Source organism: Zosterops lateralis (assembly GCF_965231275.1).
Source record: "Zosterops lateralis genome assembly, chromosome: 1".
NCBI classification, from domain to species: domain Eukaryota; kingdom Metazoa; phylum Chordata; class Aves; order Passeriformes; family Zosteropidae; genus Zosterops; species Zosterops lateralis.
Window position 1 is genome coordinate 9204104 of NC_139762.1, and position 18902 is coordinate 9223005.

The 18902-nt window shown below is 37.3% G+C and overlaps 1 protein-coding gene across 6 annotated transcripts in view; it reads left to right on the plus strand.

Annotated features, from left to right (window-relative positions):
* Nucleotides 1-18902, plus strand: part of RBM33 (RNA binding motif protein 33) — a 95846-nt gene that overhangs the window by 10223 nt on the left and 66721 nt on the right. For all 6 annotated transcript variants that reach the window (XR_014589499.1, XM_083856628.1, XM_083856629.1 and 3 more), the window contains exons 2-7: nt 720-798; nt 5633-5681; nt 7531-7607; nt 10055-10355; nt 11458-11568; nt 17943-18117. Coding sequence is in view for 5 of the 6 variants with exons in the window: in XM_083856628.1 (XP_083712754.1) it covers nt 720-798; nt 5633-5681; nt 7531-7607; nt 10055-10355; nt 11458-11568; nt 17943-18117 (792 nt within the window). In the remaining variant the exon portion in view is untranslated. The remainder of the gene's footprint in view (nt 1-719; nt 799-5632; nt 5682-7530; nt 7608-10054; nt 10356-11457; nt 11569-17942; nt 18118-18902) is intronic.

Sequence of the window (18902 nt, forward strand, 5' to 3'; positions counted from 1 at the left end):
CTGTGATCATCCCTTTTCACTCCATACTGTGAGGCCCCACCTCAAATCCCATGTTCAGTTTTGGGCCTCTCACTACAAGAAAAACATTGAGGTGCTGGAGTGTGTCTCAAGAAGTGCAGGGAAGTTGGTGCAGGGTCTGGAGCACAAGTCTGACTAGGAGCAGCTGAGGGAACTGGGGAGCCCAGCCTGGAGAAAAGGAGACTCAGGGGAGACCTTGTAGCTCTGTACAACCACCTGAGGGGAGGCTGTAGCCAGGTGGGTCTGTTTCTTCCCCCAGGTAATGTGGGACAGGGTGAGAGGAAATGGCCTCAAGCTGTGCCAGGGGAGGTTTACATTGGATGTTTGAAAGGATTGTAAAGCTTTGGAACAGGCTCCCCAGGGAAGTGAAGTCATCATCTCTGGAAGGATTCAAAAAACCTGTGGATATGGCACTTGAGGACATGGTTTAATGGTGAACATGGTGGTGGAACCGACTTGATGGGTGAACTTGACAATCTTACAGATCTTTTGCAACTGTAAAGATTCTATAATTCTATTGCTGGTATTAATCTGTTTTCTTCATGGTAATTGAAAAGTAGAAAAAGGTATTTTTGCATCTTTTGAACAACCTGCATACCCTCACACCCACCCAGAAAACCATGTCTGTGTGGTTGCTTTGGCAGCCTTTCCTTGCAGTAAGAATTATTTAATGTAGTCACCTTTTTTTTTTTTTTTTTCAGATGATGATTTTGATCAGTTTGATAAGCCTGGTGCAGAAAGGTCTTGGAGAAGAAGAGCTGGAGATGATGACTGGGACAGGTAGGTAGAATTGTTTCATGTTCAGTTTTTGTATGCTGAATTGCATTGTTCTATTTTCCCATTCTGGCATTCTGTGCTCTAACATTTGGAGCAGTGCACATTTAGATTCTAATGAAGATGTTGGTTGTTTTGCATGTGTCAGCCAGGGCTAGATCGTGCCAAACATGTACTTGCCTTGAGGAATATGGAGTATTGTGAAGAGATGCCATTTAAAATTGGATAAATACAAAGTATTTGTGCTGTGTAATTTTGCAATTAATGCTTTGGTTTTGCTTTTAAATATTTAGTAGACCTGGGTGATTTAAATAGACTTTGCTAGTACTTGAATCTGTTGAACTTAATTTTTTAAATCTTTTTAACTTTAACTTGATGTTTAAATTCTTATCCTCAAAGTTCTACTTCAGTTTTAAATTGAGGAAGAGGAGGAGAGCTTAAGCATGGGCTTTTTCAACAATACGACTGTTTTTAAAGATTTAGAAGTGTATGTGCCGTGGGTTATTTTGGGGGAGAATGTGTGTTGTTTTCTGAGACACGAATCAGGCTGATAGCTACACTGGTCTCCTCTTTCTGGCAGAAAACTTTTCACTTATTTATCTTATTTTTCTATGATTTCTTTTTAGTAATAGACTTACTCAGACTTTGCCGGTGGTTTTCACTCTGAAAGGAAGGAAAAAATGATTCCAAGTAGATTTCTGTCTTCTCTAATAATCACTCAAGTGATTGTAGTAAACAAATTTTACTGTAAGTAGTTTTCCACTGAGCTGAGCCCTTGGAGTAAATCAATTGCTCTACATTTATCGTCATTCCAGAGGCATTAGTTTCCTCTTCCTTGGTGTTCTGCTAGGTTAAGTGAGTAGTTTTCATTGCTGCATGAGGCGAGTTTGTGACAGGAATTTGGACAGTAGCTCCGGTGTATACAGGGTGTTCTGCTGAGCAGTCTCTTCTCTCTGTCAGGCCAGCACAGCCCTTAGAGGGTTGGATGCTGAAGTGCACCAAGAAGCTGCTCTGGTTTGAGGATGTAATTAAAATAACTTGCTCAGGCTGGGTCATTCCTGTGCTGCCTCCCATCCCGAGGATTGGCTGTTCAGAAACATTAAAGTCAGTATTGCAGGCAGGATGTTTTGTATTAGAATGTTTTCTGAACTTTTGGCCTTTGTTGCATGAACGAGTGGGCTCTTAGCTGCTCACTGGTCACATTTGGGTTTAGCTGCCCTACTCGTCACTTGAAAAAATTTGGAAGACTCAAGCAGCTGATGCATCAGAAGTTGGAAGCTTTTACCCAATGGTGAACTCTTTGGGCAGAGCTGGTCTTAATAGGGCTTGACAGGAGTTTTAGACTATTTTCACGAAGTGGAGACTTTGGAGTATACAAGGACTTAGTTTTAGAAAAAGGTTTTGTGTTTATTATTAGCTGTACTTAATTAAAGAGAGGTAATCAAAAATTCAGTAGTGAGATTATGAAGGAAGTAGTTTCAGGTGCAGAGCAAAAGATTCTAGAGTTTCATCTTGCTGATTATTTCAGAAATTTTATTTTAAACTGTATCTAATAAAATATTATTTGCATGTGTTGGGATTTTTTTTTGTTGTTGTTAATATTATTCTCTTCAAATTGCAAAGCTGTCTTCGTAAGTGTTGAGTTCTGTGGGTGTCTTGGCAATTAAAAATGCTGTACATGGGTGTGTTGCCTACTGTAATTGCTTGGGGGTTTTACCTGCTGGCCTAATTCAGTATAGGACAGTTTCTTGAAGATGGAGAAAGGGGCTGGATGAACACAGTAAGTCTCCATGTTTTAATCCTTCGTGTGTTGTTTTCAGCTGAAGCATCATTGGGTTGGGGGAGAGATGAATGAGTTCTGTTGGTCACACATCTTCATCAGCCATCAACTCTTACTGTGTTGTTACTTGACTGAGTCCCATCCCTTAGGCACTTAAATAATTCTGGATTTTCAGATCTCTGTCCTTTCTCAAATCCTGGAGGGTGTTATCTGGGAGTCAAAAGGCCCCAGTTATTTGGGAGTACAAATGTAACATTGTTCTTGGTGAATTTTTCCCATTTTTTACAAGTTCTTTTCTTGGAACATTTGTGGCCTTGCTACTGCTCAGGTTTAATGAGGCATGCTTATGAAGTTAGTGACTTAAAAGGGCCAGTCTAACGTCTTTATCATGTTAATTTGTACTTTTATCTCATTAAGTAGCCCAAAGCTCAGGTTTGGGAAAACCCTGTGTTTCCGTTGCTCTTCTTCAAGATGACAGAGTGGATTTAATAGCTGATTTTTTGCTGAAATTCACTTGTTCAGGCCCTTCTTTGAGATTACTAATTTCTCTATGCTGGCTGAAAACTTCTCACCTTTTATTTTCTGCTATTTTTTGGGTTTTATTTTTCTTACTTGAGAAAGCTAGATTTATTCAGTGAGAAAAGTGTTGGGTATTGGGAGTTGAGGAAGGGGAGGAAAATCTTTCTGGTGAGAGCAGCAAATCCAAGATCATCTTAACCCAAAATTTCCTAATACTGTGGTTTTGGAAAGACTTTTGTGTCATGATGATAGCAAGGGTGAGATGCTTTTGGAACTGGTATAGATGTTTACTTTGATTCCTGTTTATTTTATGTAGAGTTGTATGATAACAAATTGCAACCATTCATTTTTATCTAGTTCTCTGAGCTGGACAAAGATCTGTTAGTGTCAGTTTAGGGATTTTGTTTGTTTTCTTCGTGATTCTTTTGTTTGTTTGCTTTATTCTTTAAAAGTCAGATTTAGTCCTTGTGGTCCCACTTTTTTCTATAGACAACTTCAGATTTGGCTACTTTAAAGGAGCTTGAAAAAGTTCAACTTTACCGTGCAGGCTTTTCCCTATTTTGTTTATTCAAAAAGTTACTCATAGTCATTTTTCTTGGTCTGATTTATCAATGAAAATACTGAATGACATAGAATATTTTTATAGGTTTTGAAGGGCACCCTGTGAACTACTTTTTGCTTCTTAATTTATATCCTGGTGTTAATGGTTTTGACTATCAAGGCCAGAGTTTCTGAAAATCTAGAATATATTTGCAGTTAACTCAGAGATCAAATGTTAATTTTTTTTGCAAATAATCACATCAAAGATGCTTTTTAGTAACGTGGTAAATAGGCCTAGGTACGTTTAGATAAATATTTTAATATTCCACTTTCTTCTGTATTTCTTTCCTTAATCTCAATTTCTTGCTACCTGAACTTGGTTTTTGTCTTTGAATGCTGCTGTTAACATATGTTCTTGCCATCTCTTGGAATATCTCTAGTGCAGTTTTATTAAAAGCTGTCAATGGTGGACCATAGTGCTGGGAAATATTTTCTAACATTTTGGTGCATTTTTCAGATTACTGGCAGTTGAAAAGATTAGTGATTTTTTTTTTCTTAGAGACAAAATTGAAGTAGAAAATTCTTCTGCAACTATTTCTGTTACATAGAGTTTCCTGTCTCTGAAAGAAAAGGCTGAAATTCTAGTCAGTTTGCTCTTTGAAATGTGTGATATGTCTTATCTCCCAGTTTTTGCTTAATATTACATTGAGTACAAAACGATTGCTATTTGTTAATGTTCAGTCATTCCTGGAACTATTTGTAATCAATAACAGTAGATAAATTCTGTATACTGATGATAATGTCCTATTTAAGGCTTATTTGATGCATCATTTGTTTTTTCCTAGCCCACAAGATTTTTACAACCCTCCCTCCCCCTTCCCTCCTGTGTTGTCTCTACAATAATTTGCTCTGAAAGAGATTGATCCATCTGCAAAACCAGCTGATTGATGTTTTGGGGTTGCCTTCCCATTTTCAAGTGTTTGTCATGTATCACTTGGGATGGTTTGATTTTTATTTACTACCTAAGCCATGGTGGGTTTTGTTTTTCTTTGGTTTTTTAAGGTGTGCAGGTAGAAGTAATCTCAAAGTAGAGCTCATATTTCAGGTCACTGGCATCTCGCTTTACTATTGGTACCCATATTCTAATTCATGCTTTTGTCAGTTACAAGTGTTTATTATATAAGGGGAATCTGGTCATCCCTGTCACTACGTAATTCTTTCACTGAAGAGAGAATGAAATTAAGCAGTTTCCCTGAAGTTTAGCTCACCTGGAATGTAGTTCCTGGGATTGAATCATATTTAAGGGGCTGTTACACTGTGATGGCAGAAGTGTTGTAAGCCAATATTTCTGTGCTTCCTGAATTCTTGGGCATAAATATAAAACTGATGAAACATCCATGTGATTTTGTCACCCTACAAATGTGTGTCTGGCCTTACCCTCAAGATGAGAAGGAGAGGATAAAGTATGTATGAAAGATCAAGGTCTAAGTCCGGCCTTTAGGAAAGATCCAGGCTCCCAAGCCAGCCAACTTCCCAGGCTCCCAGCTCCTTGCTGAGGTGCAGCTCAGGCCACATGGGCACTTGGAGACTGAGTCTTGCCCACAGGACATTCCAGTCTCATGTCCTCCCTGGGGAGCTGGAAATCAGCAATTTGGACAAAAATTAGTTTGGACAATATGTCCAAATGGTTTTGGAGTGAAGGTTCTAGAATGGCTTTGTTTTGTCTTGTCTGGGTTTCTCTCCTGTGTTTAGTCAAGGGTACATAGAAAGGAGAGTATATAGAAATGAAATGACTGTGCAATAGCAGATTTATTTAATATGTGTGGTCTGTTGTTTCACCGAAAATACATACATTTTGTTCCCTGAATGTTTTGCTAAAACAGGCTTTGTGCTGGCTTGGCAGCAATTCTCCTCGAGGCAGTTTTTTAAGGCATATGCCCTGTAAGGTTTTTGGGTTTGTTTTGTAAAGTTCACCTTCTAAAATTTGTTACTGTTTTTCAGTGAACTTGATGATGACTTGCTTGGAGAGGATTTGCTAACTGGAAAAAAGGTAAGAGATGTGCATTAAAGTGAAGTGTTGCAGATATTAAGATGTGAATGTTGTTCAGCTTAGCCAGTTCAAGTGTTTGGTTTGACCTCATGTATTTTAGTCATCTCCCCAAAACCTGACAGCCACAGGTACCTGAGGTGTGCCTTACTGCCAGAGATTCTGCACCCAGGGTCTTGTTTCCTTTTGTGAAATACCTCCAAGTGTGGCTTTTTAAAATAAAACTTAGAGAAAAATTTTTTTCAACCCAGCTAGGTCTTCTGAATGCTAATTAGCATGATGGAAAATTTAATCCAAATGCCAGTTTTCTGGCTATTAAAAATCACATGTCAAAATACCAGCAGCATTTACCAGAGAGGAAATAAAAAAGCAGTCAGTGTTGTCTGTGAAAGTTCACACTGTGTGCATGATCTGCTGCCTCACTCTCTGATGAGTAGGCAGAAGATTTCCCCTTTTAGAGTGAGGGGAAAAATGTGGGAGCAACTAAAACTGGGCAACATAAACAAGTTTTCCTCATGTCTCCCATAGACTCTTCCTACTGGTACCTATTTCCAGGATTGAACTCTGTGAAAAGAGCTAAATGTATCTTTGGATTTGCCAGATATCAGTAGGAGAAGACAGGACTTATCTTTGAGAAATCTAATTGACTGGTCACTTCTTTCTGTATTTTATCTTCTAAGTGAACTAATTTTGAAAGTAGCTTTTGAAGTTTTAGTTGGAGATAAATAAGTTGTTAAGAAACTCAGCTCTATTAAGAGTCGAGTTTTATTTGTTGTATGTTTTTATAACCATCCTCTAAATGCTGGAAGTTAGTTCTTGAAATTATTATAGCTTCTGGAAGCATTTCCTATAAAAGATAGGAAGTTCCTTACTCTCATGTGCTGGTTTAAAGAGAATAAAATTCCAGGATAATGATTGCAGATGTTTGTTACACAGTTCCCAAACCAGAAGCAGTTAACATTGAATAGATGTGATAAAGCTAGTTACTTATCTTTAAGAATTATATATGTGAATACTAACTAGTACTTGATTCTCCAGGGCATTATTTTTTTTTTTTTTGTGCTTTTTCTATTCTTCTTTTTTAGTTTGCCATGTTAAAGGGCAATATCTGTGGGTATAGACTCATGTAGTGGGGTAATAATGGATTTCTCAGAAACTTTTCCCTGAGTTACTTAGGCTGAACTTCCTTCTACTTAATCTCATCCCAGTACTTTCAGATAAATCTATCTTTGTCTACCCTTTATGGCCCTATTAGTTTAGGGGTTGGAAATGTTGCTCAGCAGAACTGAAATTATCTCTCCCTAGTGGGCATTTATTAAAACAAAAAAAGAAACAATTGAAAGTTGTTTAATTTGACAGACAAAATGAGAGGAGACACAGTATTTTCTTCTGTTTTTTTTTCTTCACTTACAAACTAATCATGATTTTTCAGTTTTCTTTATCATATCCTTTCCTCCAGTCTCCTATCTCTTCTCTCTAGAAGTTGCAGTTCATGCATTTTCTTGACTTGTCTAATGTATCAAGGTCACAAGGCTGTGTACCAGAGCTAACCTTTCTTCCTTCCTGGTCTGTCTTAAGTGAGTTGTCATCTTTAGCTGTATTTGAGAATGGATCAATGAAAAAGAAGTGTGGATAGGCAAATTTGAGTTCTGGAAATTTCCATGGGATTGTCAAATATGTATTTTAAGATTTGTGTTGCTGTGTTGTGTGTTTTTTCTCCTTAAATTAGATAATTTCTTTGACGATATGGTCTTAGTTTGGGATGTATTCTTCATGAAAAATATTTAGCATTCAGTACTTAGCTAAAAGTTTTTATCTTTTATATTCATGATTGACTTTTTTTGAAACCTAGAATCAGTCAGACTTGTCAGATGAAGAGCTGAATGATGATCTTCTGCAAAGTGACAATGAAGAGGAACAAGAATTTCGGTATTTCTTTTTTGAGTCTTGTTTTGGATAACTGAAAGCTATGAATGACTCCCGTTACTGAACTAGTAACTACTAAACTAAAGTTATTGGTCTATGCTTAAAATAGTTTTGCTTTTTACCTAGCCAGCTACTTAGTGATGTATATATAATGTACTCAGTAGCACTGTTAGCATTTCAATAAAAATATTTTTTATTTTGATCCAATAAATTTATTCAAATCTTCAAAAAGCTTATAAGAAGAAATTGTGTTATCTGTTGTGCTAATAGAATTAATTATAAGCACTTACAGAGTTTTCTTTACTGCCTCAGTGTTGCTTGCTGTGGTAAGCTTCCTTCTGATGCCAAGATGATTTTTTGCCTTTTCTTTTATATACCATTTATATCACTTTTATGTATCCTCAGGACTCTTAGCATGCATATTTGTAATTCCTTAAGTCTGATAATTTAGCATAGTCCTAATTTGCTTCAGGCCAGGAGACCAAACATCCTAAAGGCCTTGTACTTGGAGCCCGTAAAACCCTACACTATCTTGAGAAACCAAGGTCCTCTCTAGAACATACTCTGTAGAGATTTAGCCCATCCAGGGGGGAATTCCTTGGGGGGGATTGGGACATCCTTGTTAGATATGCTCATTTGTAAGTCTGTAAAATTGTATACCCAGTTTATCATGTCTGTGCATTTTGGCACGTTCCACTTTGGCAAAATGGTGCACCATAAGGATCCTTAATAAATACTGAGGTAAAAATGCTTTATCTCTTAAATGTGTCTGGCTTTTAATTTTTAGGACTAAGGGAAGGCACCACACCTGTATTATGGTCCTTTTCTGTCATCTTTAAAAAAAACCTCCTAGGACTCTTGGGGAGGGGAAATTATGACTTAAATATTTGCATACAATTACATAGCAGAAAAATTTGAACAGACTTAATAGGCTGGAGCAGATATTTCCTTGGGAGTTTACTGAGAATCCTGTCTTGTGACTACCCTGTAGTAATGCAGCTCCTCAGCTGAATTATGGGCAGTACAAGTCAAAATGAGTGTCTTGTTTTTACATTTCAAGCTGGACTGAAGTAGGAGAGAAGATACTTGTGATGCCAAAGTGATGCAGTGCCATTGTTGCTTTTACTGGCTTATTTTTCCAGCTTTTCCTTATTGCATGCTGTGCAGGGCATGTCATCTGAAGGGCTATGAATGTATGTATATGTGTAACATACACAGGTATATCTCCATCTCTGAAATATGTCTTTAGCTGTAATTAGGATAAGGACTCCTGTCCTTATGTTGGACTGATGAGGGTGTGATAAAATGCTCCACCATCAATCTCCTCATTGGCCGCCATTTTCCTCCCTTTAGGAGTGAGGGTTGGACTGTTCCCTTCAAGAAGGGGAGTCCGAGTTACAGTTACTGTCTGGTTTTTTGCTGTATCTGCTCCTCGAGACCCTTGGGTGACAGGGATGGCTGTGTCGCCAAACACAGTGATGATAAAGTATCTCAAATGTGATAATACTGCTCAGTGGAAGCAGGTTTCTGTAGACAAGTTTTGCATTTTTAACAGTCTTATTGCCAGAGAGAGCCTTTCCCTTCCCCTTATGTTTCCAGTCAACCTCATGTTTCTGTAGGTGGGAGGATAATGATAATCCTGCATAATGTCTTCACTTTTGTGTTAAATCTTCTCCCTTATAGAGCAGCAAATAGCTCAAAGCTGCCTGGATCTTGTTGCCCCAAACTTAGGAAAATGGTGAATAATAGGAATGTTATTTTAAAAAGAATTATTCGTGTTCATTATACCTGGAGCTCTCAAATCAAGAGCTAGTTTGCTGTTGGTTAGTTGCTTTTTTGTGTTGATGGCACTGGCTTTTGTAAACAGTAAACTGAGCTTTGCTTTGCCTGTCTGCAGATTGTAAACTTGCTGGTTTTTGTATTGATTTTTTTTTTTCAGTGTCTCTGGTATTTAATAATGTCTTAATCATTTAAATTACAATTCTTGACTATTCATTTTATACTAAGTAGAACATTAAATCTATCATAAAAATGCAAGTTTGAATTCACGATAATCAAGAATTAACACTGTTAGTGCATTTAGTAAAAAGTATTTTATTAGTGTATTCTGAAAGACTGGGAAAACAGATGCACTTATACTCATTTTGTGTATTTTTTTTGTTAGTCTTGGAATTAAAATTGAATCTGGTCTGCCTTGGTTACCAAGCAGGACTTTTGCCAGTTTGACCTGCTAAACCATCTGGTTGGTTTGATTCCGCTGGTCAAATAGCCTGCAGCTGGTGATAAGCTGCATTTTAGTATGCATTATGAGAACATGGCATGGACTCAAATAGTGTATGGGGTATAATTCTATCCACCAACTTGGAGTTTTTATGTTGGCTTTGTTTTGCTAAATCTTGGTGAGTAGTTGCCAGTTAGACTTCAGTCTCTGAGTTTTCCATGTCTCACAGCTCTCCAGGTGTCACAGTGAGCCTCAATGCCACATCTGGCATCCTGACCTCATACAAACTCTCTGAGTCCATCAACCATCCCTCGCTGGAACATGAGTCTGAGTATGACCAAGGGGAAGATGAAATTGGTTATGACAAATCTGAAGCGCCTGAAGAATATGCCTCAGAGTATGCAGAGGAAGGACACTATGAAGGCAATGATCCTGAACTGACAGAAGACCAAATAGAATATGGGGAAGAGCCTGGAGAAGAAGATGAAGTGCTAGAGCTTGAAATCAATGAACCCCTAGATGAATTTCCAGTGAGTTTCCTTCTATTGTATCTTCAAAGATAACATTGCTTCACGTGCTTGGGGTTTTAGACTGATTTAAAATCTGTTTACCTCCCTAGGGAGGAGGGGAAATTAGACCTATTATCACTGTCTGCCAGTTTCTTTATCTAGGCTGTGACAAAGTTTGTGTTGACAGCTTGTTTGGCGGTAGGTAATGCTCCTTTGTCATGCTGGAAGGCAGTTGAGAATCATGACCTTGAGGATTGTATCCTTAAGGAAGAAAACAGCTTTGTGTGGTGGAGATACACTGCCAATTGTTAGAAGTACTTAATGCAAAAGCTTTTATCCAGGCTTTAGACAAGATCTGATAAAGTCCTTCGAAGGTGAAAAGATTATTGACCTGCTAAAGACATCTTTAAGGTGCTAATATCCCAAAGTGATTGATGTCCTGCTTGTTCATCCTTTTTGTAACTGAGAGCTGTCTAAACCTGAATAAAGAGATTGGAGGTTAGTTTAGAAAATGTCACCTGCATAATTCAATGTAATTTAAGCAGCATATTAGAGAACATGCACTGGCTTTAATTGCTAATGAAATGATTTAATCTTAATTAAAACAGTATGTGATCAGCGAGGTGTTTGAAAATACCAAAACTTAAACAAGGTTTCGCTTTTGTTTTATGTTCATAATTTTTCAGAGTTGAACCACTCATACGTAAGCACTTGCAGAATGCTTTAAGAATGTTTATACCTGATGGAGTAAAATCTGATGTGAATGTATACGTGCTATAGATGGGTGTTTCCTGTAAGAAAGTCCTACAGTGTTTGCTTCATGAATCTGTAATCAGTGGATGCAGATGTATAGAAGTAGTTGGAGCAAACAGTATTAAATGGGATCATTATGATGACATTGCTGGGATATGAATGGAAATTGTTTTGGTTTTGATAATACTGAAATTATTGTCTAATTTTAATTGTTAAGAGCCCTGCTAATTATGCTATAGTGTGCCATATCACTTATATAGTTGTCTGCTCTGAGAGATGCAGTACTTCCAGTCTGGAAGCTGCAGCAATGCAGTCAGACCCCACCTATTCAGTTGGCCTTGTCTTTTCATCTTCCTGTTTACTGCTTTAGGATGAAGATTACATGCAATCATATAATGAGCAAGCAATGGAAGAACAAGGAGAGTATGCAGCTGATGAGGAGTTGGAAGAATCCCAGACAATGGCTAATGAATCAGAAGAGGTATGTTGTGAATTTAATAGAAACTTAAAATAACTAGTTCAGTTACAATTTGATTTTGTGGAATTGTACATACTGCTGGCTAAGAATTGATGTAACTTTGACGGTGTTGAATTATTGGTGGTAGTACTGTGTGTATAAAATGAATTGTGATAGCATTTATATTGTCAGATACATCAGATTTCATTTCCCCCTTGGGATTAAAATCATAAGGGAGAGCTCAAAAATATGCATATTTAGTCTTGACTTAAACATTAGACTCTTCAGGGGCCCGTTGGGGTAGGAATGGCTGTAATACTGCACAGGCTGTTAAATATCCAAGAGCTATGGGCTTCCCTTTACCAGATGGATCACTGGTGCTGTTGGGATGTAAATACAGTTTTTGGGTATCTCCCTTTGAGGAGGAGTGTAAGAATGGAAGGTTTGGTATTAGACAGGCAAAGGTGAGACTGTTGTTTTGAAGGTTGTGTCCAGACTGTAATTCCTGTGAGATTTGTCTTTGATAAGAAAAATGGATGAGTTCCTTCATTTGCAATAAGAAAGCTTATGCCAAAGTCTGCCAAGTGTGCATTCACTAATTATAGCCTGGTAGTGATGCCTAAAGGTGTCTTAGCTTATGTATTTTTCATATATTTATAGCCTTGGAGATTTTTATATATATTTGTATAGCTTCTAGTATTTTTCCTCTCTCAGAGTTTGACAAGCCCTTACTATACATTCTTGAAATTCTGTTTAGCCTTACTCTTAAGGACATAATTCCTGACAAGGACATCTTATGTTCTACCAGAACCTAAAAGACATAACAAGACAATAGGGCAAAGAAGCCCCTGGACCAGCTGACCCCGATCTGGGTTACTGGGATAACTGATTTTCTATTGGATGTACTGGCTTGATATACTAATTAATTAATTAACCTAATAAAAATTATAGAAATCCTGTGTCATGCATGTGCAATGCCATATTTTGTGCTCCTGCAAGCTTTCACTAAAGAATTGCCTTTTTATCTTGCCACTTCAACTCTGTTGCAAGTTTTTCCTTTTGTTACTTGGCAAGAGTATCACAACTGTTTTTAATTCGCAGTGAGTTTTCGATGTAAGGTTTTTTTTCCTTTCCCCACCAGGAATCTGCTTTAATATTACTTTTATTCCAGTTGTTAATTAAATAGGATTGAATGGATTACCTGCTGAGAAGTGTAGTCAGAGTGTATTTCCTCTTTGGAGCTTTAACTCATCAGGAAATTAATTCCTCAAAGACACAGTAGCATTACTGTATGAAGTTCTGACAACTGGGTGTGCTGTGATGCTCCAGTTGTATCAAGCCTATCTTGGTAAAACAACATTTTTTGCTGGGTGGAGATCTGCATTGAAAGAGGCCACCTGCATCTTTCAGCCCTCACTGTTGCAAGCCTAACATCTTGCACCAAATACATGTTAATGTAGTTAATTTTCTACTTCCCAAGTGTTAAATCTCCTTGAACACTTTATTCCTTCACTGGATTGATGATACACGCTTTTGTTTCGGGGTTTTGGAGGTGGACTGATGCATATGTGGTGTTTGCAGCCACAGTCTGAGATGATGGACACAGCACACTTCATGTAAAATTAAATACATAGCTGGGACTCACTGCCAGACTTAATGCAGTAAAAAAGCACAGCTTCATTTTGGGAGTATGAACTCTAGAATGAGAATTCTCTAATAATCACATTGTCTAAATTTGTCCAATTCAGATTTAAATTTGTTTCATTCAAAAGGTACCATCAATGCAAAATTTTAATTGATTTTGTAAATGGAGCTTTTATGGAATTTGTTCATCATATAAGCTGAATGTTTTGGACCATACCTTCAGTTACTCTACATTTTGGTTTTATTCTGGTGGTTGGTAGATTGTCACATATTTCTTTTTTCCAAAATAGTACCATCTTTTTGTTGCTTTATTATTTTGTATGGATCTTACTTCCATTTGGCAATAGGCTCACAGTTGCACTCTCCAAAGAAGAATTACCACCATGAGATAAAACCTTTGTATTCACTTCTGTGCAGTGCCTCCAGCTGTGAAGTTTTGTTCTTTATTTAAGTATTACATAACAGCACTTTTCCTTAAATCTCCTAAGTGCTTGTAAACAGGGGTGAGGGTTGTTCTCCTGCAACATAAGAATGGAGCTGTAATGGATGCAGTACAAAGAAAGCATTATTTTCTCTTGGTTGAAATTTGGCACCTGAATAATAGAGAAGGATGTTGGGTGGTGTTTCATTTTGTTAAAAGTGGCACTCAGGTGAGAGAAGTGAGGAATGGGCAGGTAAAGTTTGTTTTTGAAACAGTACTTAAAGTTGCAGAACTTGGATTTTAAATAAATAACACTCTGTGTGGCTTCCTTGAAAAATGTAGCAAAGCTTCAGAAAATGTTTTTGCCTTCTCAAGGCATAAAGCAAAACCCAACACCCAGAAGTTTCAGCAGCAAATAGGTGTGGTAGAACAGCCACATGAGGTATCATGTCCTAAATATTTTAGAGGAAAAATATTCACTAATTACTGCTGTGAAATGTTCATAAAAGTTAAACCTCATGAAATTAGAATTCATGATGTCTTTGTTTTATTTTGGAAGCAAACTGTGAACTCAATGATGGGGGATTTATTGTTGCATAATTTAAACCATGTCTTGGGTTCTGCTGATAAGAAATGAAGAGTACTTTAATCAAGAAAGCATTTCATGAAGGAGTGCTGCTTACTGCTTTTCTTTTGATAGAATATAGGCTTGGAAAAAAACAACCAGTGTGTTTCTCTGAATTGTCCCATCTGATTTTAGCCAAAGTTTCTGCACTTTAGTTCTGTTGTTCAAGTTGGAAAACAATACCTGCCAGCCTGTAGGAAAGTGGTGAAAAAAATGCAAATCAAAAGAGTCAATTTTTAAACATATATTTTAAGGCACTTAGGTTTATTTTCTTTGGTTCCATTTTTAACCTGTGGAATCAAGGTGCCCTTGGAATAGGTATAATATCCTCTTACCTGCCATGTTATTTGTTGATCTCCTGGGATTAAACAATTGCTGCTTCTTCAGTGTTAGCTTGTAGTAGATGCCTCCACTTCCTTTTTTATGAGTTGTTAGTAAAAGTTCTTTGTTTCACCTTCAGTTTAGTTGGTTTTGCACATCTTATGAATCTGGCAGAAAGCTCTCCTGAGCACTGTTAGGGAGGATCCCATGACTGGGAGGATTATGCTGTCAGTGATTCTGCAGCTTTCCTTAGACTGTGTCTGGCACCATTCCTGCAGCTGTTCAGGGCAGGAGCACTCACTCCTTCTCTGTAGCAGAGGAGTTCTGCCCAGTGGCTGGGATTTATGGCACAGGTACTTAATGAGGATGGCAGGAACCCCTGACCTCCTGGCAGAAGAAAGGTCATTCTGTTTCTCTGTAAGGGTCAGCAAAGCTCTTCAGTAGCTTTGGGCAAGGTGTCACAGTGGGAAATGTAGAAATCCTTTGAGGAGAGCTGCTGAGAAGCCTGGGTTGGTGAGTCCAGTCCAGTGACCTCAAGTGGCCATTCAAGGACTGTTTATATATATGCAGAGATATTAATGATTAGCAAATATTAAAGCAAATCCTGTAAGTAATAATATGTCTTAATTCTGTGATTGCAGTTGTGTCTTACTGAAACAGAATCCATTCATGCTGTAATCTCGGCAGAACAGCTCCTTCTGTTTGGCTGGAAGCTGGAAAAGGTCATGTAGGAATCTTGCATTTTACAGCTGCAGAACAAACTGCAGGGGAAAGGGTGTGTGCCCCTACCCTTTCCTTGGCTTTTTGAGCCAACCTTTCCTGGAGCTGTATGGGGAGCATAACATATGGGTGGCTGTCAGACATGTTTGTGTCTCCATTGCATAAAACCCTCAATAATAGGTGTAATCAGACTGGGACATGGGTCAGTTACCATTCTCCAGCACTGCCTTGTCTTGGTGCCTGCTTTTTCATGGCCTTTTTTTTAATCTTTGATATTTAATGCTTGTATGCCTGTTGGTGGATAAAAGTAGAATAGTGCTAGTCTAGAAAAGTTTGAGATTTTTTTTGTTGTTCTGTCAGTAGGTGGTTGTCTGAGAGTCTGTTAAAACTTGACATGTTTTATTTTTAGAATAGATTTTTTTTTTCTAGAATGAATAATTGTCAAAATGCAACAGAGCTTCTATAGAGTTGGTTTTTTTTGTGTGTGTGTGTGTGTTTGTTTTAATGGCATTTCATTAAAACATAGCAGAAGTTTTCAGGACAATGTAGGCTTCATTACCCTTTCTAGTCCTGATTCTGAAGTTTGAGCTACACATAGAGCCTTGCACAATTAAGCTTAGCACTCACAGATGAGATTACATGACTGGGACCAGGGCCTTAGACAGAGAGTGCATGTGTCTGGGGTTTATGCTTTAGAGTAAAGCAGAAGGCCCAGTGTAGTGTAAGCGTGTCTTGTAAAACAGCTGCTCCAGTTCTGACTTCCAAATCCGGGTCCTGAAGGGAAAGTTTCTAAAAAGAGGCAGTGAGAAAGTAAAATTATGGGGTTTGTGATATTTGTAAAAATACGTATTTGATAGAGATATTGCTACTCCTTGCTCTTTTGGGAGTCCCTCTTTTCAAAGTAAAATGCCAACCCTGTTTCCCTTGGTGTTGTTTGTTTTCATTAAACCATGTTAGCATCTCTTTCCTTGCTAACATCCCTCCTCTGTTCCATGAGTATCAACTGCTTGCCCTCAAAGGTATTTTGATTATATGTGGATATGTTAATTAGACCAGTTGTGCTCAGTTTGGGTTTGCTTTTGAGGTTTGGATTTCTTTCAGTCTTGAAGCGTTTTTTTGTTGTTGTTTCTCCTGCTTTGCCTGTTGTTTATACCTGCTTTTTTTTTAATACGATAAAGTTGTTACACCTATATATACATATATTTGTGATGTGAAAACCTTAAAGCCTTTTGTGAAATTTCATTGTTCTCTTAGCTGTATCTTAAAGCAATTTTGTGAGGTTAGGAAATGTAGCCTTTCAAAAGTTTGTCTGGAATGGATAAAACATAATCTGGGATCAGTGGCCTATTAAAACCATGAAAAACAAGTATACAGATTATTTATTCACCAGACCAAAGCTGGAGTAGCTTTGAGTTCATAAGATTTGCTGTCTTTTAAAGCAGAAATTGTTTTGCCAGGTCACCCTGTCTTTGGTCTTGCTCCACACGTTTCTTTTTGGTTATGGATGAAGTTAGGGTGCTGGATAGGGAATTTTTCAACCTCTTGCACAATTATGCCATTATGTGATTTAATATCTGTCCACTTGACTGTCACACTTGCTGTGCCTTTCTCGTATAAATTTCTGCACTGATCTGGTTAATTAAAAGATTAAACCATTTTTGCATGTTAGATTTGGCTCATTTTTAATAACTGTCCTCAAGCAGCATAAAATTTATGATGTATTTAGTGGCTTTGCATAGAATTAAAATGCATGTGCATTTTAATTTAACAGACTCTAAGAAATGAGAAAGTAGGCTTGTACAAGAAATAATCAAATACATAGTAACCAAAAATTTTTATGCAGAAGCACACGATATTAGAACACTTCTAATTTCCAGCTGTAGAAATCCAATATAACTTGTGTAACATTCTGGATATTTTCATCAGGCCTGCATGGGAAAATTAAATGGTTTTTTTTAGTTTCTGTTAATTTGAAGGAGAGGGATCTATTTTCATTTGGAACATTGTTTTATTTAAATGCTCTCTGTTTTAGAGAGAACTGGAAAGTAAATTCCAGAAGCATTTGAGTAGGATCCAGAATACAAATCTAGTATTTTTAAATTTATCCAGTCCTATTCTCATTCTCCCCATCAATTACTGAATTGAAACTGGAAAGTATTTGAGGTACAAAGTAAAGAGATAAATACCAAGAGAAATGGGATTGAGATGCAAGGTTATCTTTGTTGTTGTTTGGTTGGGGTTTTTTAACAGCGTGGTACTGACAGATGTAAAAAGATGAAAGAAATCAGGATTTTACTGTTCCTATTATTTGAATCTGGTGATAACCAAGGTTTGCATTATAGTCAATTCAGTGATAAGATGTCAGTCTGTGTGCAGAAGTACCTACTAATCAGATGGAGGTTCTAACTGGAGCTTAAGTAGTCCCTTAAATATTACAGCAAATTTATTTTCTAAATAGATTTTACTTTCTTATGTATTATGTAGCACATATACTTTCATTAAAAAAAATCACCAAGCTCTTAAATGTTCTTAAGTTATATATGAGCACAATGTATAATGCTAGCAAAATTTGTAGGAAGGGGCTTTTAAAGAAAGGTTTGCTTTTGATACTGTTTACAAGAGATTTGGTTTTTTGAGGCTGCATGTGCTCTGGTTTTTGTGATTTAGGCAGCTATTGGGTCTCTGGAACTTCAAGAAGAAACAAAAGAAGAATCTGATGAGGAGGAGGATGATGATGAAGAGTCTGGACGATTACGCTTCAAAACCGAACGGAAAGAAGGAGGAACAATCATCAGGCTCTCAGATGTGACAAGAGAAAGGAGAAACATTCCAGAAACTTTGGGTGAGGTTTTGTGGCAATGCATTGTTTTGCAGAGCTGTAATGAATGATAGTAAAGGGCAAAGGGGCTTTTAGCTGGGGTGCATTCCAAATGTGTTTGCAACCATAAGACCATATTTTTACAAACTACAGAGACTGTGTCTTGTTTGTACAAAAGGTGCTGGTGGCTTTACAAAACAGAATATCTTAAAAACAAGAGTGCACTGGAATAACTCAATTTCTGCACATAATTGCAAAATAAATGACAATTGCATTTGTTTTTCTGTATCTATGGCTTTATTCTTTAGTTTAATATAAAAACAAGAGCTAATAAGGAAAACGCCTGTAGTGGAGCTTGGCTGTTAAAGGAACAGTGATTTAAATTTGACTTTTAAATGTAATTCTAAGTGATCTGGGATGTAGCTCTGAGATACAAGGAAAAGATGAGTGCAGATATGGATGATTCTGTAAAGAGGTTTTTTGGAAACTAGTGTTTGGCAAGAACACAGTATTGCTGTTGTGAAATGGTTTCTATTCATACTAGTTTTTCTTAATAATTTGTTGATAGAGACCAGATAACTGACCATGTGGAGAAGGTTAAAACACAAAAAATCTGTTTGCATATAAATATCTGCTTCCTTTTAAGATTCTAGAGCAAATTTTTACAGCTGCTATACTTTAAAAATGAAATTTCATTGCAGACCTACATCTCCTTACTCTAAAATATGAACATAGTTCAGAAAACACTTAAAGAGGAATTAACATTTCAGTTGAAGTTACAAACGTAATTTCCATCCTGTCACATTTTG